This window comes from Microtus pennsylvanicus, chromosome 3 (assembly GCF_037038515.1).
Source record: "Microtus pennsylvanicus isolate mMicPen1 chromosome 3, mMicPen1.hap1, whole genome shotgun sequence".
NCBI classification, from domain to species: domain Eukaryota; kingdom Metazoa; phylum Chordata; class Mammalia; order Rodentia; family Cricetidae; genus Microtus; species Microtus pennsylvanicus.
In genome coordinates, this window is record NC_134581.1 from 120,092,610 (window position 1) to 120,116,383 (window position 23,774).

Below are 23,774 nucleotides of genomic sequence, written 5' to 3' on the forward strand. Positions count from 1 at the left end.
TTTAAACACTGAATTACTTTCTAGAAACATTTCACAGAATTTGTTTTCCACAAAGACACTTGTAAATGGGTTTGCTGTACAAAGTCAATACTCAGACTGGATGTTTACCACACCCGAGCAGCAGCATGCTGAAATAATGAGAATTATACTTCATATAACTTACTTTTAATAATTTCAAAAAGGTTTCTACTATAGACATATTTACTAAAAATATATTACCTCAAATTAGAAGATCCATTACATTTCAAATGAAATAGCACAGATTAAAAAGGCAAACTGCCAGGGAACACACATGACCTTGAACACTGAGAGTTGGTAAACAAACTACTTCTCTGGCTACATTTGATAGCGCCTACTCAACTCACATCCTTAATCATGTTATCTCTCTAATCAAAAAGCCTTCAACAGCTTCTCACTTCATATTCAGTTAAATCTGACTCCTTAAAAACAACATTTAATGGAATCCATAATTTTTGTAACAACTGACATTTTATCCATATTACACTCCAGTGAGAAGCTGTCATAATTTAAGCACCAAGTTAATTCTCACCCTTTAGCATCAGAATCCCCAGAGGACATTATTCCCAGAGGGCTGAATCCCACCCTAGTTTCTGATTCACTGGATGGATTTACAATTCTAAGGAACTAACAGAAGGCCAGTTCAGAACTGACACTATTGTCTTAACTCTAGTGTTTGTGGTGTTATGGACAGGCGCCCTAAGTCTTGATTACACCAGTAGAGCCCTGAATCATCCATGGGCCACAATCCTCACCTGGGCCTTTTACTGGGACGACCACTAACCGGAAGCCTGAGAGCTGGAGGCTGGCGTGCCTAAACTGTTTTAAAAGCATTCTGAATGACTTGCAAACATTTAAATACTAGAAATTTTCACACGAAATACAGATTCCTGACATATTCCTGCATGTTAAATTTCAACTTGAACCAAATAGAAGCTACCCAATGTAGTCAAGAAAGACGTCCACCAGGCACCCCTTATCCAGCACCCCAGAGGTGGACGATCATTGTGAGACTGAGGCCAGCCTGGTCTACCTAGAGTGTTCCAGGTCATTGGAGTTACCAAAAGCCAAGACTTCCTACCTATCCTCACTTAAAACTGCCTGGCTTAGACAGCATTTGTGCTTGGACACTGATTCACTCCATCCCATTCTGTGAGTGTTTTTGCAGGAGCTCACTCTGACATCAAGTACCCTTTATCCCCACTATTTCTGAAACTCTACCTGCCCAATCCGAAAGTCTGGCTTTTTAAAGTCTTTCCTCATCAAAATCCCAGAAAAAAAGACACACATTAAATATTTAACATAAATTCAATATGTAAGATTTATAAAAATCAAGATTTTATTTTTATGAATATACAACAATATTTAAAAACCATACTTACAAAAATCTACGAGTTAAATGCTATGTAAACATGATCTTGGCTATTGTCATTCTAAGTAGTTTTCATTTTGTTTAATTCTAATTTTACTACAAAGGAAAACAGTTTCCGGAAAAACACTGAAAATGAATTAAGGTAATTTTAATCACATGGCCAAATATGTAATATTTTCAATAAAAAGACACGATCTCTTTTCTCAGGACAAAGGGCAGGGTAGAGACACAACTCCCCAGACTTCATGACCCAACAACATGTAGCAGTAAGATCTCTTTTGGTCACCTGGAGACGGGGCCTCAACACACCAGGAAAGTGCTCTACCCTTGAACTACAATCCCCAACCCAAAAGGTGATTCTAATTAAATAAATTCTCCTAATTAATTAAATAAATTCTGAGATGTTTTACTTCTATAGAATAAGGAAAAATTACTATCACTATCACTCCCTGCTTCCTCAAAAAAAAAAAAAAAACCAAAACAAAACAAAAAAAGAACTAAGTACTGCTACTTCTCTGCCATGAAAAGCCGTGCTACCTGAAATAAATTATGGCATCCTTCCTGACCTCAGTTTCATTACCTCTAACCAAAGTGTTCTCCAAATACCTCCAGTCTCTAAAGCTAACACAACTCTTTCAAAAGATAAAGACAAAACCAATGTCATGCATACTCATTTTCTGTTACCATTAGAATAGCACACAACTATAATCCCAGTATTCAGAAGGCCGAGGCAAAAGGAGCTTGTACTCCAGGATAACCTGGGCTACAGAGTGAGATCTTGTCTCAAAAAAAAAAAAAATAGGACTAGGGATATAGCTCAGCGATAAAGGTGTGTGCTTACCATCATGTACTTATTCCAACACCAACACATACACATATTCTCTCTCTCTCTGTGTGTGTGTTTTAACTCTAACTTTCAAAGTTGTAGCTAAAACTGTTGAAGATTCAGTACTTTGAAATACAATTTATGCATTTCACAATTGTGAGCATTCTGTTTTGTTTGACACAGGATTTCACACGCACAGGCTGACCTTGAAATTGGGACCCGTCTCTCCCTCTCCAGTGCTGTGGTCGCAGGCTTATTCAACAGATGCAACTCTATCTGTATTATTTCTCTAGTACTTGATGTGGGAGTGTCATATATCAATCTGTTGATTTCATTGGTTAAGTAATAAACAAACTGCTTGGCTCATAGCTTAGAACAACATAGGTGGGTGGAGTAAACAGAACAGAATGCTGGGAGTAAGAGGAAGTGAGCTCAGAGACTCCACAGCTCTCCTCTCGGGAGCAGACGCCTCAGAGAGAGAGAGACGCCATGCTCCCGGCTCCTGGGCAGACACACGCGATGAAGCTCCGACCCATAGGCTAGAATCTTCCCGGTAAGATCAGGATATCAGAATTAGCCAGTAAGGGCTAGAGCTAAAGGGCCAACCAGTGTTTAAATGAAACAATTTGTGTGTTGTTATTTCGGGGCATAAGCTAGCCAGGCTGCAGGGGTGCTGGGAACACAGCCCCGCTGCCCTTATTACTACAAGTACTCAAAACATAGTCAACAGCTAAATGCCTTAGGAAAAATTAGGGCGAACAATGAACTGGATTATCATGTCAACCAATCAGTAAATTTTAGTATCTAAAGAGAAAATTAAATACTTAGAAAATTGTGTAAAAAAAAGTAGGGTTAGGGAGGAAAAGAAAACCACGTTAAAAGCTTTTTTCTAAGAGAGATTAACAACATTTTTATAGGACGTGTGCTCAACTTCATGATATTCCCAAATTAATTCTGACAAAATTAAAATTATCAAACTGAAAACTCTTGGAGACTACTACATTCAGGCAGATTATGCCGTAAGCGAGAGGCTTTCAGTTTCTCCACTTCAATCTTTGCTCTGAGCAGCTCCTCCTCCAGCAGCTGCCTTCTTCTCAATCCATCCCTCTTTTCCTGAACATACAATCCGAAATTCTTTTGATTTTCTAAGATTATCTGATGTTCCTCTTTTAACATTTGCAGGACCTGAGGGTCATATCTTAGCAGAGACCTAATGTGTTCTCCACTTTCACGATGAAAAAGATCATCTCTCCTTGGAACAGAAGATGGAGATGATGTCATTCTCATATCAACAGAGGAAAGTGACGGAGACAAGGGTTCTTCCATAACATGTACTAATTCATGCTCTTCTCTTTGCTCTAAAGCATCACTGTGTTGAGGATTTGGAAGCACTGGAGGGGATGATTTAATGTCTTCTTCTTGCTTCACCTCTACCGTAATAGCAACAGGATGGTGATCCACCATCACCTGTAGTGAACTGGTACCAGCCTGCGCAGCCTCATCCAAGCTTGCACTATAGCACATATAAAAAAAGAACAGTATAAACAATAAACATATTTATAAAACATTTCATATTTATACGCTTAATATTTCATAATAATATACACTTAACTATAAATCTTTGAATAAAGGGTGAAGGCATACACCTATATCCCCAGCACTTGAGAGGCTGAGACAGGACAATCTCAAGTTCCAGGACAGCCTAGGCTACACACCACACTCTATGTCAAGAAAAGGAGATGGCCCTAATGGCGCACACCTTTAATCCCAGCACTCAGGAAGCAGAGGTAATGAATCTTTGTTCCAGGCCAGCCTGGTCTACAGAGTGGATTCTAGGACAGCCAGGGCAACACAGAGAAAGCCTGTCTCAAAAAAACAAAAACAGAAACAAAACCAACAACAACATGGACCCGTGGGATTTTCTTGTTGGGGGGAGACTTTCCCAAGTCCGGGGTTTGTAGAAGGCATTTCTGTGTTTCCTCATCCCCAATACGGCTTTCTCCCACTGCTTTCCTACTGCTGTCTACGACCTGTTACAACTTAAGAATCGGCTTGCCTTTCAGTTCTTGAATGGGCATTGAAAACGAACCCAATCATGACCTCTAGGCAGGGTGAGTGGTGGAAGTGCAAGGCCGGTCTGGTCTACAGAGCAAGTTCCAGGACAGCCAGGGACACACACACACACACCCTCAAAAACCAAAAAGAAAAGAAAGACCCCTAGGCTGTTTTACAATTACAGTTGTGAGCAGTCATGTGGTACTGGGAATTGAACTTTAATCCCCTGGGAAAGCAGCAGTGCTCCTAACTGGCTCTCTCTAGTAACACAGTTCCTATGTCTCTGTCACGACTTCAGCATGATTTTTTTTAGAACTCAACAGTCAGGTGAAGCTGTTGTATCCGCTACCCTCTCCCTGTGTGGTAACGGAGCTATTCACAGACCCTAACGCCTCTTCTTGTCCCCCACTTCCACCCCATTCCCACCAAACACAGGACAGTAGCTACTGGAAGTGGAAGTGAGGGAGGGACCAGAGACGGAAAGACAGTGAGAGGGTCCAGCCTAGGTAACAAAGATGCTGAACTTCCATCCAATATGACTGGCTTCTTTCTCGCCCTCTGGATCTGAGAAAGAGACTTAGAAGCTTAAAACACAGGCCTTGTGGGCTTTTTCTCCTGCAGATAGGACCCCTGCTGATGAACTAGCTAGACAAATTCAAGGCCAGATCAGGACATGTTTACAGTTGCCCCAATCAGCCTTGTGTGTCTTCAAATCCACCAAGGAAGGAAGTCCTTTCAAAGACTTAAGCAAACAAACTAGCCCTCAAGAAGCTGGCTTCTGCTTCCCAAGTCCCCAGTCTGCTCTGCCTTTCTCTCTATGTGACTACTTGCATTGTGTGTGTGTGTTTCCCCACCCCCAATAAAAGCCTTTCTTCAACTGCTATAAAAAAAAATTTTTTTAACTATACAAAAAGTGTTTAACAGAAGAAACGACTAAGACCATGCCTTTAATAATGTATCCATTTAGGTATCCTCCATCCTTCATCTGTTCTGTTGGTGGTGCTGATAATCAAGTCAAGGTCCTGGGCATGCTCTCTTCATCCCTAGCCCTCTGTTCTTAACTTAGGCTCTTACAATGAAATTACAAATGCTATACAGTTAGTAAAATAAAGAAGAGCTACTTTGTGAGTGCACACGTGGGCTGTGTGAGCCTGTGTGTCTGTGTGCTGTGTGCACACGAGTGTGGGGCCTCACAGAGACCTGTGTGTCTGTGTGTTGTGTGCACATGAGTGTGGGCCTCACAGAGACCTGTGTGTCTGTATGTTGTGTGCACACGAGTGTGGGTCCACAGAGACCCAAGCATGTGGGCTGTGTGAGCCTGTGTGTCTGTGTGTGTTGTGTGCACACGAGTGTGGGCGTCACAGAGACCCAAGCATGTGGGCTGTGTGAGCCTGTGTGTCTGTGTGTGTTGTGTGCACACGAGTGTGGGGCCTCACAGAGACCCAAGTACTACTATTTTTTTGAGGTAGAGTCTCTCTGAACCAGAAGCTCATCCACGGAACTCCAGGATCCACCTGTCTGAGTCCTCTCAATGCTGGGGAGTTACCATTTGTAGCATTTTACAAACGGTGTCCTGGGGTCTGAATTCAGAGCCTCATGCTTGTGTGGTTCCTTATAAAGAGAACCACTCCCAGAATTAAGAAAAGTGGAAGGAAGGAAGGAAGGAAGGAAGGAAGGAAGGAAGGAAGGAAGGAAGGAGGGAGGGAGGGAGGGAGGGAGGGAGGGAGGGAGGGAGGGAGGGAGGGAGGGAGGGAGGGAGGGAAGGAAGGAAGCCTTTTTTTTTCTTACATTTATTTATTTGTGTGTGTGTGTATTTGGACGTCAGGTTCTCTCTTCTCCCCCTCCCCATGGAGGTACTAGGATCAAAGGCAAGCTGTAGGGCTTAGCAGCAAACACTTTTACCAACTGAGCCACCTCACTAGCCCGGAAAAACCATTTAAATGTTCTCAAAGAGACATTAAATTGTCCCTCCATTGCTGAGGTTCTTAAATTAAGCTGTAAAAAAAAAAAAAATCACCTGACGTTTTCTCCTGCTTTTGTTCTCCTGGACTATTTACAAATCATAAAAGCCGATGATTTTTAAGGAAGATGGCAGAGACTATTTATGGGACCAAACATAAAAGTATTTCATTGCTACTTCATAACTGTAGTTTTGCCAGTTATGAATCATAATGTAGATATCTGATACGTGATCCCTGAAGGGGTCACAGCCCACAGGTTGAAAACCACTGATCTAAAGTATGAGATAAAAAAAAGTTGAAACTATAAACAAATTTTACATTATCTTCATAATTTCTACTGCAAAGTACTATGTAGCATATAAAAATAGGCATTATACTTCCACATACATTAAAGATATGCTTATGCTGGATTATTCACTCCATAATGGTGAACATTATAAGTAATAAAACAAAACACTAGAGAAAGTCTCAAGAAAGATAAACAGAACTAAAAATTTCTAAAAGCTGAAAATCTAACTTAGAGGATCAAAAGATTATAAAACATAAATTATAATCTGCTATTTAGAGAGACATAAAAATATCTAAAAATCATTCTAAGTTGTAAAGTAAGTTACAAAATAGAATAGATTATTTTTTAAAAAAAGACATAAAACATGCAGTAAAATTCCATACTAGAGAATGTAATCAAATTAATAGTAATATTTGTGTAAAAGTAAAATCAAAATTATAGATTTCACAAACTTCTGGGATAATTAAGATTTGTGATGATCTCAGCTAAATACATATAAGCACATTAAATACATAAGTATATTAAATGAATAAGATAACAGAAAAATATCAATGTAACATAAGTGGCCTATTTTTATATTCTTCCTTTTTTAAGAAAACTAACAAGCAGTTCAACTTAAACAACAGATAGAGAAACACACAGTCAGCTGACTCATCTCATCAGAGAGATGACGGTGTGTCAACTTAACAGATAAAGAAATACACAATCAGCTAACTCATCTCATCAGAGAGATGATGGTGTGTCAAAAACTCAGGAGGGTGTGTTTGTGTTTACGATGATCAAAATACATTCCGTGTTCACTGTGTTTTTTAAATAGACAACTAACAGCACATTGTCTGTGTATCCGTTTCAAATTATAAAAATTCAAAATCTAGTCTCCAAAAGGTGTAGTTTTCTAACAAAACCACTTTTCTCCAAGCTGGTTTTGAAAGAGTAAAATTCAAAAACAATCAGGGCAGCCTCAGTTTTCCTGTGGACACAGAGGTGGAAACTCCTACCGGTGGGTGGCCCCAAGAGCTAATCCACTGATCCCCAAGTGGGGGGCTTTCTTAAATTTATGCTACCAATTAGAAATAAGCAGGACAGAGTAAAAAGCTCAGAAATATTTCCTAATAAGTTACCAAAGCAACAGACAGGTCAGCTGAAGTTTTCCTAACTTCAGGCTGCACAAGTAATTGCAACTCTGTTTACCCAGGAAAGCACACTGCTCTCTGTGTGAGAGGCCTTCAACGAAGAGTTTACGGTTTGTTTAAATTACCTAACTGATTGGTAAAAAAATGGTGCTGCCATTTTTTTCTGTGTCAAGAGATAAGATTTGAATTAGTCACAGGTAAGAGCTTTTAAGATTCTGAGGCAAACAATCATACAGAACAAGCTTAAACCAAAATTGTTTCCAAGCCCTAACCCAGGTTGCTCTTACTAAAACTGAGTTTTGTAACCTACAGAGCAATATCAAAGTGAAAGTACACCATTAATCAATTACACTTTATTATGCAACCCGAATCTCTTAATTAGGTATTAACTTCCTTTAGTGTTTCCTTTTTATCTATTTCAAATATATTAGAAAAACTAAACAGTCTTCACATACACAATCCTTTGATTTTAGTTTTGTTAGTTCAGTGCACACTCAGGAAACATACACAGTAATCATAAAAAACAAAATTTCCATCTGCTCCAAAACTACTAACTTCACACAAATTTTATATAAAACAATTCAAGAAACCCATTTCAACAAAATGTAATCTTAAATAAAAATAATGTATCTCAAAGGCAAATAATCTAATTTTAAGGCTTAAAAAGTTTATGAGATATAATCAAAGTACATAATATACATGGATGAAAATGTCATAATAAAACCATTACTCTGTATATGCTACCGAAGTCTTTAAAAAGTTAATTCAGTGATGTCACAAGCTTCATCCCACTAATTCTCCCCGGCCTTTACTTTTAGAAACTGCCCATGAAACAGGGCGAAGACAGTGAAACCTGTTTAAATCAAGCACAAGAGAAAAATTCCTCATAGCTTTACTTTTTTTTTAAGAAAGCAAAACAAAGACACTATTCATGCCCCTTGTGGGGTGCTGACATGCACATCTCTGTCACAGCTAAGCAGAGCCCAAGAGCTAGGAGGCGCCATCATTTCCTACAACAAATAAAATAACGCTTACCTTTGTGTGTGGTTCCTGTCTCTTATCAGGCAGAAGCTGGAAATCTGGGGAATCATCTCCATAACTTTCTTGGTTGGCTCGGAAATACTGCTTTTAAAATCTGACTGGGCCTCCTTCTGCTGCAATAGCTCCTGTTTGGCATATTCTTTGAGCCTTTTGTAAAGGCTGCGAAGGCCCTGCGCTGTGCGAGGAGGACGGTCTACTCCAATTGCATTATAGTTAACTGCTATGACATCCCAACATCTATTCTTCTCCACTATTACTGAATTTTTATTAGTATGCTCTTCGAGAATTTTCACGTATGGCTTCACGAGGCTTAGCAGATCAAGCTTTTCAGATAGGGTAAAATTGGAAGATCGAGCCTTCCCTACCATTGTTCTTTTGAAATTAAGTAGGCAGCTTCTGAATCTACCATGCAGCCTTCAGCTCTGCTCAGCTCTTTTCACAAACAGAAAGATCAGGCTTAACTAGGCTAGCCCCATTTAGGCCCACGCCTACAGGGGAGGGCTTATTAAAATTCCTCCAGCTTAAGCTGACGCAGGTTTGGGAAAGCTGCTTAAGCCAAGCCTGACCTACATAAAGCTTCTCACAGAAGGCAGGAAAACACAAGCGAAACACTTGTGTGTAAAGAGAGCGGCTCCAGATAGGATTTAACGCACAAAGGTCTAGAGGTAAGCACGGAACACAGCTTAAAATTGACTAATTTAGTGAGAATATCAAATGTCCACACATGTATGCCTGGCTGACAGGCTGAAACAGCCCTGCACTACCACTTTAATAAGACAAAAGAGGAACTGGTTTTGCTGTTTACAGATCTAGTAGACCGAAAACTAGGAGACACGGGGGTGAATGTAGTTTTCCTGGCAGAGCTCTAATCACTGTTTCTGAGCTGGGTGTTCTCCCTAACGAAATCTGCACACTGCTGGTCCTGCTGTCAATCAGGAATTGCATATCCTCTAGCTAGTTAGGTTACACCAGCTCAGACTGCAGTAAAGCTAAGCTTCCTCTTCATTGCAGTGTACAGCATCCCCTGCATAATTTGTCGTTCTAGGAGAAATTTTTATTGAATACTAGATACAAAAACCAGATAAAATATGCTTTATTATTCTACCTGTAATGTATATAAATATACTAGTTTGTTTTATCATATGTAGAATTTAGTGGTGAGAAACAGCATAATTATGTCTTAGATGGGAGTGTACAAACAAAATCATAATTCTATTAAAGCAAGATTTTTTGTTTATCTTAGTCACACAACTTGGACTACGAAAAGAAACAATCTGGCCAGTAGCTTTCATGTTTAATCCTAGTTTAAAGCAGATGACAATCACAAAAACAAAACAAGCTTATTTGTTCCTGATATATTTGTCCAGACAGAGGAATTACTTGAAGCATGCATAAAAGACTCGTGCTGTAGCTCAGTGCTACAGCAAGTGTTTCTCATGTACCCTAGGTTTAATCCCTAGCACCTCAAAACAGAAGAAATAAGTAAATGAACCAAATAGGAACATATTTGATCCGGTCAAAGGCTGGCAAGAGAGTTCATATGGTGAAGGCACCTGCTACAAGACTGATGGTCTGAATTTGATCCCGGAAACCCACATGGTGGAAGGAGGGAATCAACTCACAAAGTCATACGCACACATACATACACATATATACACACACACACACACACACACACACACACATATGTATTTTTGTATGTATGTATGTATTTTTGTTGAGGAAGTAAGACCAGTTCTATAAAACAATCACCAACCTACACAAATGTCCCAAAGGTGGATCTACAACTGCTTTGTAGACAGCTGCAGTACACGGAAATGCTACAAAGAGGCCTCCTGGTGCACACGGCCTTACGACTGTTAGACACACACTGTACTCCCCCCAAAGTGACCTTGTTGAACCAAGAAGCAAATACTAAATTCTCACTTTTTTTAAAGCTGTTTTTTATTGATTTGAGACAAGGTCTCCCTATGTGGTCTCTCATGCAGTTCAAACTCCCAATGTAGCCTAGACCAGCCTCCAACTCATGATTCTCCTGAGTGCTAGACAAGAAACGTGTACAAACAAGCCCAATGAGCCTAGCAACCTACAACACGCTTTAACTGTATTAGCTATCCAAAAAGTAGGAAAAGAGAAAAGGGGTAAAAGGTGAAGGTAACGGCTTATATTCCCAGGGAGGACAGCACAGCCCAAGGTCAGATGGTCTATGTGTAACAACACCTGCGTCAGAAGAAAAATGGGCTGATGAAACGGTTCAAGCAATAAAGTTCTTGTCATTGAAAGCATGAAAACCAGAGTTTAGTTCTCCATCACCCATAAACACACACACACACACACACACACACACATATATAATTTAGTTAACTTTATTTCATGTGCGTTGGTGTGAAGATGTCAGATCCCCTGGGACTGGAGTTACAGACAGTTGTGAGCTGCCATGTGGATGCTGGAATTGAACCCGGATCCTCTGAAAGAGGAGTCAGTGCTCTTAACCTCTGAGCCATCTCTCCAGCCCCCATACACACATCTTTAATTCCAGGCAGAGACAGGTATATCTCTATGAGTTCGAGGCCAGCCTGGTCGACAGAACTAGTTCCAGGTTGGCTAGAACTACACAGAGAAACCCTGTCTTGGTGGGGGGGGGGGGGGAAGAAGGGGGGGAGGAAGAGGAGGAGGAGGAGGAAGAGGAAAAAGAAGGAGGAGGAGGAAGAGAAGGAGGAGGAGGAAGAGAAGAAAAAGAAGAGAAAAGAAACAAGCAAAGCAACTTGGATAGGTATGGCAACCTAGCTGCAATCCCTAAATTTAAAAAGCAAAGACAGGGATCCCCAGGGTAAACTGGCGAGCTAGAGGAGCCCAATCTGAGAACTCCAGGTTTAGTCAGGAACTCTGCTTCATTAAATAAAGTAAGAGTGCTGGAGGAGGACAGGACACCACTGTAGCCTGCACACGCATCCACCCACACAGGTGCCCCACACACACACCTGCACACGCATTCACCCACACAGGTGCCCCCGCACACACCTGTACACGCATCCACCCACACAGGTGCCCCCCACACACACCTGCACACGCATTCACCCACACAGGTGCCCCCCGCACACACACCTGTACACGCATCCACCCACACAGGTGCCCCCCATACACACCTGCACACGCATCCACCCACACAGGTGCCCCCCATACACACCTGCACACGCATTCACCCACACAGGTGCCCCCCGCACACACACCTGTACACGCATCCACCCACACAGGTGCCCCCCATACACACCTGCACACGCATCCACCCACACAGGTGCCCCCCATACACACCTGCACACGCATTCACCCACACAGGTGCCCCCCGCACACACACCTGTACACGCATCCACCCACACAGGTGCCCCCCATACACACCTGCACACGCATCCACCCACACAGGTGCCCCCCGCACACACACCTGTACACGCATCCACCCACACAGGTGCCCCCCATACACACCTGCACACGCATCCACCCACACAGGTGCCCCCTGCACACACACCTGCACACACATCCACCCACACAGGTGCCCCTCGCACACACACCTGCACACACATCCACCCACACAGGTGCCCCACACACATACACCTGCACACACATCCACCCACACAGGTGCCCCACACACACACCTGCACATGCATTCACCCACACAGGTGCCCCCCGCACACACCTGCACACACATCCACCCACACAGGTGCCCCCCGCACACACACACCTGCACACGCATCCACCCACACCGGTGCCCCCTCCACACACCTGCACATGCATCCACCCACACAGGTGCCCCCCGCATACACACACACCTGCATACACATCCACCCACACAGGTGCCCCCCCGCACACACACACACCTGCACACGCATTCACCCACACAGGTGCCCACACACACATACACACCACACACACAAACACACACACACTTGCACATGCATTCACCCATACACAGCACACACACACAACATAAATATGCAAAATAAAGAAGAGGGGTAGATTTCTCTATATTAACATAGAACAGTATTACAGGGTATACTTATTGACAAAACAACATACTCTCTAATCCCTATTGTGTTGCTATCTGGGCTTCAGCACGGATACCCTACAGTCCCCCTCGGTCTGCTAAGCACTGTGAATTAAAAAGCAGCCCCAAAACAGAACTCCTTATCTCACCCCTAAAGCACAGCCATTTCTCTGATAGTTTCCATCTGCTACACAGGCTAAAAGGCAGCAACATTACTTCCTACGCCAGATCCGAAACCATTTTGTGTGACCTGGAATAATGTAGACAGGAGCCAGCCACAGGCAGCTAAGAAGTGAGCCAATCCCAAAGCAGGCTTTGATATGCTAATAAACTAGTCAGAAGGTGGCATTGGTAAGCTAATGAGCCAGTCCTGAGCTGTGAACCCCGATGGCACAAAACTAATGCCCAATTAGTCGGGACGATACAAAGAAAAAAAAACTGGAAATTTGGAGGTGACTCTCCAACGCACTATTGTGCTCCTGAGAAGACACCCATCCACTAGGGGCTTTGACACTGGCCACTGTGGAACTGACTTCAGGAGGCTGAGGCAGGAAGATTACAGCAAATACAAGACCAGCCTGTGATACGAGTAAAATGCTGACCAAAAAAAAAGGTTGCAACCCAGCTATGGCCTCTACATTGTGTAAGTACTTTTTCAGGCTGTGTCTCCCTGCAGGGCTCCACTCGTTCTTGAAGGTGTAACAAACTAACGCCATTTCCCCAGACCCTTATCTTCAGTCCGCTCTCTCGGTTAATCTACAGAACCTGTCTTTATGGAAGATGCCACTGTACTGCACAGAGAGTTTCGATGTAGCCATGTGCTCGAGCCCCATAAAAAATAAACGAATAAATAAAATAAGGACTCATACAAAAGACAAGAGAATAAAACAAAATAGAGGTGGTATTGGGTTTGGTGGCACACACTACAGCCCTAGCAGACAGAGGTGAATTAGGACCTGTCCAGGCTATATACTGAGATCTTGTCTCTAATTTTTAAAAAGAAAACCCGAAGCTGGAAGTGGTGGTGCGTGCACACCTGTAATCAAGCCCCTTGGGAGGTTGAGACAGGGAGACCACAAGCTTGAGACCACATGCAAAAAAAATTCAATTTAAAAGCAGAGGTTAAACACTATTGCTGTAGGAGACCCAGAAATCCCTGTGCTCACAGACAAGCACTGGGGAACAGGAATGTTAAACACACAGGGTTGTCTCTTCAAAGCGAGAGATGTTTTCCAGCCAGGAGACTGGGGACTAAAGGTAGTTAACAGCCAGGTGACCTTTGTGCTGAGACCACACCAGACCCTTCCCCATCCCTTATCTTGAGCCTGTTTGTCTCTGTCAATCTATAACGCTATCTTCCCCCAGACCCTTATTATCTTCAGCCCACTTTCTCTGTTACTACAGAACCTATCTTTATGGAAGACGTCACTTGTACTGCACAAAGAGGTTCGATGTAGTCAAGTCTTAAGGTTTGTTGTGTACATGGGATTGAGCTAATTATCACCAGGAAGCTTTTTTCTAAATTGTGCTATGCTTATATGTGCCTAAAATAAACTCAGAATTTGAATCAACACCGGCTAGGACGTGTCCGACTCAGCTGCTTCTTATCTTCCAGACTGGCACTCTGAGGCTTTCGTGGTCAGAGACCCTGGCAAATTATAATTCCCCACACCAGGCCTGGCAAAAGTAAATTCAAAGTAAGTGAATAAGTCCAAAGTACATGACAGGGAAAAAAGTTTTCTTGAAAGACCACTTGAAGAACATGTCTTACAAAGTTTACAAAGCCTTTATATGAAGAACAGCAAGGATTAGGAAACTGTGAGACACACAGCAAAACTGTGACCATACCCACAGGATATGGGGAAAGAGGAACTTAAAGATAGCCTACAATAGATAGATAGATAGATAGATAGATAGATAGATAGATAGATAGATAGATAGATAGATAGATAGATAGGGACACCACGCTCAAGCACACTTGCAGCCCCAAATCCACAGTCTGTAATATCTCTTAAGCAATAGGTGGAGAGCTGGCTCAGCGGGTAATAGCATGCTATACTCTCGCAGAGGATCCCAGTGTGGTTTTCAGGACCCTGATCAGCAGCTCACAACTGCCTGTAACAGCTCAAGGGGATCTAAAGCCTCTTCCACAGGTCCCTTGTACTCACACGCACATGCTCACAGAAAGTTACAACATACACATAATTAAAAATAATAATGCTAAAAATATGACTCAGCAGTTAAGAGCACTGGCTGTTCTTCCAAAGGTCCTAGGTTCTATTCCCAGCACCCACATGACAGCTCACAACCATCTGTAACTCTGTTTCCTAGGAATCCAAAGCCCTCTTCTGACCTGTATGCACACCAGACACACACATGGTGTATAAACAGACATGCAGGCGAAACATTCGTACCCATAAAATAATAAAAAAAATGACAAAAATAACTATTTAAAAACAAAGAAAGGAAGGTAAGGAGTTCTGCAAGGGTGGGTAAGTGCACTTGTTTCCCATGGGAGCCTGATGACCTGAGTTCAATTCCTAGAATCTACTTGGAGGAAGAAAACTGACTCCGCAAGTTGTCCACCGACCTTCGTGTGTGTGTGTGTGTGTGTGTGTGTGTCTGTCTGTCTGTCTGTGTGTGTGTGTGCTGCATTTAAAGTCCAGTATGCCAACACACACACCTGCAATCCTGATACCTGGAAAGAGGATGCAGGATGATCAGGAGCTCAAGGTCAGTGTTTTCTACATAGAGAGTTCTGGGCCAGCCTGAGCTACATAGGACCATATCAACATCCTTCTCTCCCACCCTCCCAGCCCCAAAATTCTACAGACATGTATTTCCTAGCTTTGAATCTTGGAAGAGCTAAAAGCTATATCAACAAATACACCTAGTATCAAAACCTTGGTTTTTAAATACCATTCTCTACTAAAATGGAAGTATAGCCTTTGGCTGCTTTCAAAAGACAGGCCAGGATCTGGTAAGATAGCTCAGTGGTAAAAGGTACTTGCCATGGAGACCAACAGTCTGAGCTCAATGCCCAACATCTACATGGTAGAAAGAGAACACCAGACCTCAAAGCCATCTTCTGACCTCCACATGTGCTGCAGTATGTATACACATGCACATGTATACATACAATAAATAAAAATGCAAAAAATAAGGCCTTATTATACTATACAACAATGTATACTAATGGACATTACTAAAAATTTGTGAGGCTTCTGATAAAAAAATTTTATAAAATTCCTAAGAAATTAAAAAAAAACTTAACATGAAAATTATCAGAAAACAAGTAAGGGGGCTGGGGAGATGGCTCAGAGGTTAAGAGCATTGCCTGCTCTTCCAACGGTCCTGAGTTCAATTCCCAGCAACCACATGGTGGCTCACAACCATCTGTAATGGGGTCTGGTGCCCTCTTCTGGCCTGAAGGCATACACACATTGTATACATAATAAATAAATAAATCTTTAAAAAAAAAAAGAAAAGAAGTAAGAACCCTTGTAAAGGTCTGAGTTAGCTGGAGTAACACACACACACACACACGAACTCACACACTCATACATGAACACACACACTAATGCACACTTACATATAGAACACATCCTTGCACACAAACATACACAGGAACACACACTCATATACACACGCGCACACACTGATAAGTGTTACAATTCACTGACTAAAACAAGTTTTGTGAATTAATTAGTAAGTAAATGAGGAAAAAGGAAATGTTTTCCCTTTATCAGAATGCCAACTAATAAATATAAATGGAATTACAAAGTCTACCTTTGGCAGAAAACACACACGCATAATAAATTTCAGGCAAGAATCAGCTTCTGGGCTGGAAATGTAGCTCAAAGGAACACCGTTTGTCTAGCATGTACGAAGATTCCTGACTAATCCTCAGCACTGAAATCAATACTGTCAAAGCAATTCCCTGACGTTACTTATTAACCAGTGTGGAAACTACTTTAGATGGAGTCAAAAGAAACCTCCACACACCATTCTGTTCACATGAAACCACCATCACCAGTAACGGGACAAACTGACAACGTGACAGCATAAACCTCCTGAGTGTCCTACCCCAAAATGTACGCGCTGAAACAACATCAAAAAATCTAAGTCAGAGCACAGAACTTGACCTGCAAAAAGTGGAAACGCCAGCCTGGGTGAATGGCGCTGTGGAGCTAGGAGCACCTATCTGGCTCTCCAGAAGTATGTGAAAAGCCCAAAACTGTAAGCAGGAGAGTCAGGGCCCAGCAGATCCCAGGGACTCACTGGCCAGCTAGGTTAGCCAAAATGGTGGGTCCAGGTCCCGCATATCTGAAAAGTAAGGTGGAAAGGCTGGGTGCTGATGTGCCCCTCTGACCCAGTACTCAGGAGGCAAAGTGGCGCAGACCTCTGAAAGCTCAAAACCAGCCCTGTCTACATATCATGTTCCAGGCCAGTCAGGATTACAAAGTGAAACCCTGTCTCAACAACAAAACAAAATTTAAAAAAATAATAATAAAGGCAAGACAACAAAATATAACTCATAATATTGAACTAACAGAGAAAAGAATTTTATCATAAACATTATCTTAATCCATTCAGGCTGTCATAACAAAACACCACAAAATGGCTTACTTAGCCAGTGCTGGGGCTCAAACTCAGGTCCTTGCCATGCAGGGAAAACACTTAACCACCAAGCTACAGTCTTCTAGATAAATGATATAAATTTAACTTCTAAAGATAAATTTTGACAACAGATAATCCGAAGCAGAAAAATCTAGTGATATTACATGAACAATTATCAGATTAACATCCATTCTTGAATAATCATTTCTAGAGCAGTGTGAGATGACATGTAAGTATAAACACAGTAAAGGCATGGTCTTACCTGTATGAAGTGGGTCTGCTCTAGTCCCATGGCCCATTGCTCTAGTGCTGCCCTCTGTGGGCCGAAGATTTGAACTACGCACACCTGGATCATCTTGTGACTGTTTAGTACCCTTTAAAAAAACAGATTTTATACATGGATTAAATATAAGTCCCCACGTGTTTACATAATAGGCTCTAAATTTAAAGCAAGCAGCCAGTTTCTACATTATCTGCATTAACAACAGGTACTGGGCGGGGAGGGGAGACTGCTCGTCCAGATCCTAGCTTCTCAAGTTGGGAGCCAGCCTAGGATAAACAGTAAGTTCAAGGCCAACCTGAGCTACACATCAATTCAAACCCGTGCTGTCTCAAACAACCAAGAGCTCAGTGATAGAGCACTTGCCTACCAAACACAAAACCTTGAGCTTAAACACCAGCACCTTCAAGGGGAAGTTGAAATAAACCAAATACTCCTTAACTAATGAATGAAATGTATAAAACATAATAAATAAACAACAGAATATTAGTAAGTGTTGTGGAGAGACAGATACTCTCAAAGACACGGTTTACTGCCCCAAAATCTATAGATATGTTGCCATCTTATGTGGCAAAGAGGGCTCAGAAGCTGCGTTAAGAGTTAGACTTTAAAAGAGATCATCTTACACTACCCAATGGAGCCACTCTAACCAAATGAGTTCCAGCTGCAGAAAACTATAGAGGGCGGATGCGCAGCTGCTGCATCCTAGCAGGATATGCTGAACACATAGAGGCAGAGGATCAAGAAGTCAGGTAAATAAACGGATTCCTCCCTAACACCTCCAGACGTCAACAGAGGCCTTACCAGCACCTTGATCCTGGCCCAGAGTGAGGTGCTGCACTGTAGTGATTTCAGTGAGAAATGTCCTCCCTCTCCCAGGTGTAGGCGTTTGCACACTTGGTCCCCAGTTAGTGGTGCTGTGTGGGGAGGCTCAAGAGGTGCTGCCTCGCTGGACAAAGGACGTCAGTGGAGATGGTCTCTGAGGGTTCATAGGCTCATCCAACTCCCAGTCCACCCTCTGCTTCCTAACCCTGCTGCCAGCCAGCTGCTTGCTGCCAGGCGTCCCCACCATCATAGACCATTATCCTCTGGAACTGTAAGCCCAAACAAGCTCTTCCTCACAGAAGCAGAGTCTGGTCACGGTGTTCTATTATAGCAGCAGAGAAATAGCGAACACATGTGTCCCCGTACAGCTGTGTGTATATACACGTGCTCCTCATTCATCTACCTACTGATAGATAATTCGTTGTTTCCCCCTTCTGCTATCAAAATTACATGACACAATTCTGCAGTTTTAAGTCCGTAAACCAATGGTACTATGTTACTGGAGCAAGAGAAAACTAGTATTTCAGCAATAAAAATAAATCAGCTGCTGACACCTACAACATGGATACGCCTTGAGAACATGCTACAGAGAAAAGCTATGCAAGTTGCAAGAGGACCCGTAATTCATGAGCTGATTTACACAAATATCAATAACGCGTAGGTCTAGAGAAAACACATTAACTGTGTCAAATCTGGAGAACTTGGACAGAACACGTAAGGTCCTGCAAAGGCTGCAGTAGAATGTGGTGATAGCTGCACAACTCTATACATTTACTAAGCCAGGTGCGGTGACGCACGCTTCTAATCCCAGCACTCGGGTGGCACAGGCAGGCTGATATCTGTGAATTCAAGGCCAGCCTGGTCTACAAAGCGAGTACCAGGACAGCCAGGACTCTAATACAACGATACTCTACCTTGAAAAACAAAAAGAAATAAATAAATAACAAAAAATTTTAAAAACACTAAATTGTACAACTGGATTATAAGATATATAAATTATATCCAAATAAAGCTGCTGAGAGAGAGAGAGAGAGAGAGAGAGAGAGAGAGAGAGAGAGAGAGAGAGAGAGAGAAAACACTAGGGACATAGCTTCATGGTAGAGCTCTTGCTTAGCATGTATGAAGCTCCACGTTCAATCCCAGCACACTCACCCCAAAACTCACAGCTTATTATTACTGAGAATATTACTCAGGAGGCCCAAAATTAAATCTCCAGTAATGAGGGTGGAAAAACAAAATAGAAACCTTAGTAAACATAAAAGTCTGTTGGTTGGGGCTGGAGAAATGGCTCAGCGGTTAGGAGCATTGCCGGCTCTTCCAAAGGTCCTAAGTTCTTTTCCCAGTAACCACATGGTGGCTCACAACCATCTGTAATGAGGTCTGGTGCCCTCTTCTGGCCTACAGGCAGACACACAGACAGAATATTGTATACATAATAAATAAAATATTTTTGAAAGTCTGTTGGTTACTTAAAGAAGTCAATTATATTATAAATTATAGAACTGTAGGGTTTCTTTTACTTTTCCTTTTATTATTATTATTATTTTTTAGAAACCACTCTAGCTTATGGTGGCACATGGAGGCAGGAGGCAGAGTCAGGCAAATCTGAATTCAAGGCCAGTTAGGTCTACAGAGCAAGTTCCAGGACAGCCAGAGCTTGTAGCTCTATCAAAGATGCCTTACACATCAGGTGCAAGGTCCTGGGGTTACACCAGCAAAGAAAAATAGTAATCATGACGATATAAAAGTCTGAAAAAATTATACAAATTACTTATGTATTTTTTCTCTTTAAACCATTTTATCCCAAGTTTAACTCACTGAATCAGTAACTTGAAAAAACACTGATAGACTTTTTATTATGTTTATTTATTGTGTTCGGCAGGTGTGCGTTTGTGCACACATATGCCACAGAACACATGTGAAGCCAGAGGACAGCTTATGGGAGTCTCTCCTTCTACCCTGTGGTCCTGGGGATTGAACTCAGGTTGTCAAGCTTGGAGGTGGGTGCCTCTACCCACTAGCCTCCCCAGAAGTCCGTAGACCTACTTTCCGAAGGACTGCACCTCTTCCTTGAGAAGACTTTTATTTACTGCTATAGAGAGGCCCAGCCTTCTGCAGGTCAGAAACCAGGAACGAGGTGCCCAGTGGGTGAGGGGTAAAAGCTTCTCTTCTGCTCTTTATCTGTCGAACACCTTCTTATATTCCCCACACCAAGTTCATTACGAAGAGAAGGATCTTCCCATAACAGTTACACAGTTACTACATAATCACCGTAAAAACATATATTTCTGGAACAACTCAACTCCAATACATTCCTCAACCACACTTCCCACACTCTCTGAGAAGCCCACATTCAGTGGAACATTTGTCTTTTACACTCTCACAAAACCAGGTGCCTTTCAGCCAAAACCATTTACATAGGCAGTACTTTCTATAATTGCCAGAAAAGCAGGTTACTAGTTGCATCTGTCATAATTTAAAGTCCTGTCTAATTATCTTAATTAACAAACCATCCAATTCTTTGCTCTTTTTTTTTTGGGGGGGGGGGGGGGTTCAAGACAGGTTTCTCTGTAGTTTTGGAGCCTGTCCTGGAACTTGCTCTGTAGACCAGGCTGGCCTCAAACTCACAAAATCCACCCGAGTGTTTGGTTTAAAGATGTGCGCCACCTGCACCTGGCCTGTTCTTTGTTTTTTAGTTACATGAAGTCATTACTGAAAGCTCTGTTGTAGCTATGATGCACACCTAAACCCATGAACACATTTCCCAGCATCAAGATTAAAAGAACTTGAGCTAACTCCTGGGACTCAATTATTTTTCTTTTTTTTTTAATTATGGGAGGGGAGGCTATTCATGTACCATAACATGAATGTGAGGGTCAAAGAACAACTTTCAGGCGTCAGTTCTTTTTTTTTCTTCTTCTATTTTATTTTTATTGATACTTTTTGAGCTCTACATTTTTCTCTGCTCTCCTTCCTACTTCTCCCCTTCCCCAGGTCCCCATGCTCCCAATTTACTCAGGAGATCTTGTCTTTTTCTACTTTCTACTTCCCATGTAAATTAGATCTATGTAAGTCTCTCTTAGTGTCAGCATTGTTGTCTAAGTTCTCTGGGATTGTGGTTTGTAGACTGGCTTTCTTTGCTTTATGTTTAAAAACCACCTACAACTGAGTACATGTGATAATTGTCTTTTTGTGTCTGGGTTACATCACTCAAAATAATGTTTTCTAGTTCCATCCATTTTCCTGCAAAATCCAAGCTGTCATTATTTGTTTCTGCTGTGTAATACTCCATTGTGTAAATGTACCACATTTTTCTTATCCATTCTTCATTGGAGGGGCATTTAGGTTGTTTCCAGGTTATGGCTATGACAAAAAATGCTGCTATGAACATAGTTGAGCACATGTCCTTGTGGCACGATTGAGCATCCTTTGGATATATACCCAAAAGTGTTATTGTGGGTCTTGAGGAAGGTTGTTTCCTAATTTTCTGAGAAATCGCCACACTGACATCCAAAGGTGCTGTACCAGCTTGCATTCCCACCAGCAATGCAGAAGTGTTCCCTTTACCCCACAACCTCTCCAGCATAAGTTGTCATCAGTGTTTTGATCTTGGCCACTCTTACAGGTATAAAATGGAATCTCAGAGTTGTTTTGATTTGCATTTCTCTGATGACTAAGGATGTTGAACATTTCCTAAAGTGTCCTTCAGCCATTTTAGATTCCTCTGTTGAAAGTTCTCTGTTTAGGTCTGTACTCCATTTTTTTTATTGGATTATGTGATCTTTTGGTGTCCAATTTCTTGAGTCCTTTGTATATTTTGGAGATCAGACCTCTGTCTGATGTGGTTAGTGAAAATCTTTTCCCATTCTGTAGGATGTCATTTTGTCTTCTTGACCAGGTCCTTTGCTTTACAGAAGCTTTTCAGTTTCAGGAGGTCCCATTTATTGTTTCTCTCAGTGTCTGTGCTGCCTCGGGTTGTATTTAGGAAGTGGTTCCCTGTGCCAATGCGTTCAAGTGTACTACCCACTTTCTCTTCTATAAGATTCAGTGTGGCTGGCTTTATGTTGAGGTCTTTGATCCATTTGGACTTGAGTTTTGTGCATGGAGATAGATATGGGTCTATTTTCAATTTTCTACATGTTCATATCCAGTTATGCCAGCACAACTTGTTAAATATGCTTTCTTTTTTCCATTTGATATTTCTTGCTTCTTTATCAAAGATCAGGTGTTCGAAGATGTGTAGATTGATATCCGGGTCTTCTATTCGGTTGCATTGGTCCTCCTGTCTGTTCTTATGCCAATACCAGCTGTTTTCAGTACTGTAGCTCTGTAGTAGAGTTTGAAGTCAGGGATTGTGATGCCTCCAGAAGTTCTTTTATTGCCCAGGATTGTTTTAGCTAGCCCGGGTTTTTAGCTTTTCCAAATGAAGTTGAGTATCGTTCTTTCGAGGTCTTTGAAGAATTTTGCTGGGATTTTGATAGGCAATTATTTTTCTTAATCATTAACTTAAACCATACTCTACATGGTTTCTCAAAAGAAACTCATAAGTCCTAGCTTCTTGGTTCCTATTTTCTATCCTCTGCAGCCCCTGCTTTATCAGGAGTGGGAACAACACTATATCCTCCTTTTACCTGTATTAATTTTTCCACTAAGCTAACCTCTATTATAATCCCTTACTACATTCCTTAAAAACCTTACATCAAAGTTCTATTTAAACTAACACTATTGTATAAAATCATTGCTTCAGTTGAACAGCATAGCTTAGGAAGAAATCATTTTCATAATAATCCACAGGTAAACATGCCCAGCAGGATGGGATACTTCCATGAGATAACCACACTACATTAGAGCTGTGGGGATCCCTCACACCCATTCACACCATTCCGGATGCCAGAGAAAAATGGTAGCAGCAAACATGTAATGGCACAGCTGAAGCCCTCAGGGCCTTGCCGATCTGAGAAGGGAGAAGTGGGGGGGGGGACTGATTCACCATCACTGCCTAGCTTCCTGGGGGGCGGTCTCCTGAAGCTCGGCTGCCACCTGCTGTCCTCCAGCTTGGCCACCTGCACTACTAACAAAGGCCATACTATTATTGCTAAGATTCTGGAAGAGTGTGTCAGAAGACACTGAAAGTTTAATAGGCAACAAGGCTTTACTCTGTTGTGGGTTTTCGTCGTTTTCTTTTTCTTTTATTTGATTGATTTTGAGACAGTTTCACTACACAGACCAGGCTAGCCTGAACAAATTATGAAGCCTAAACTCCCACCTCAGCCTTCCAAGTGCTTGGATTATAGGCATGAGTCACTAGACCTAGT

At 42.0% G+C, this 23,774-nt stretch overlaps 2 protein-coding genes across 3 annotated transcripts in view; both read right to left on the reverse strand.

Annotated features, from left to right (window-relative positions):
- The window catches only part of Rad54b (RAD54 homolog B), a 67,358-nt gene that overhangs the window by 39,627 nt on the left and 3,957 nt on the right, over window positions 1-23,774 (reverse strand). For both annotated transcript variants that reach the window (XM_075966964.1, XM_075966963.1), the window contains one exon: window positions 17,617-17,728. In XM_075966964.1, coding sequence (XP_075823079.1) covers window positions 17,617-17,653 — 37 coding nt within the window. In that variant the 5' untranslated portion in view covers window positions 17,654-17,728. The remainder of the gene's footprint in view (window positions 1-17,616; window positions 17,729-23,774) is intronic.
- Window positions 1,343-9,127, reverse strand: Fsbp (fibrinogen silencer binding protein). Its single transcript, XM_075966965.1, has 2 exons — window positions 8,690-9,127; window positions 1,343-3,729 (listed from the first exon to the last, which is right to left on the reverse strand). The coding sequence occupies exons 1-2, from the start codon at window positions 9,061-9,063 to the stop codon at window positions 3,189-3,191; spliced, it is 915 nt and encodes a 304-aa protein (XP_075823080.1). The 5' UTR covers window positions 9,064-9,127; the 3' UTR covers window positions 1,343-3,188.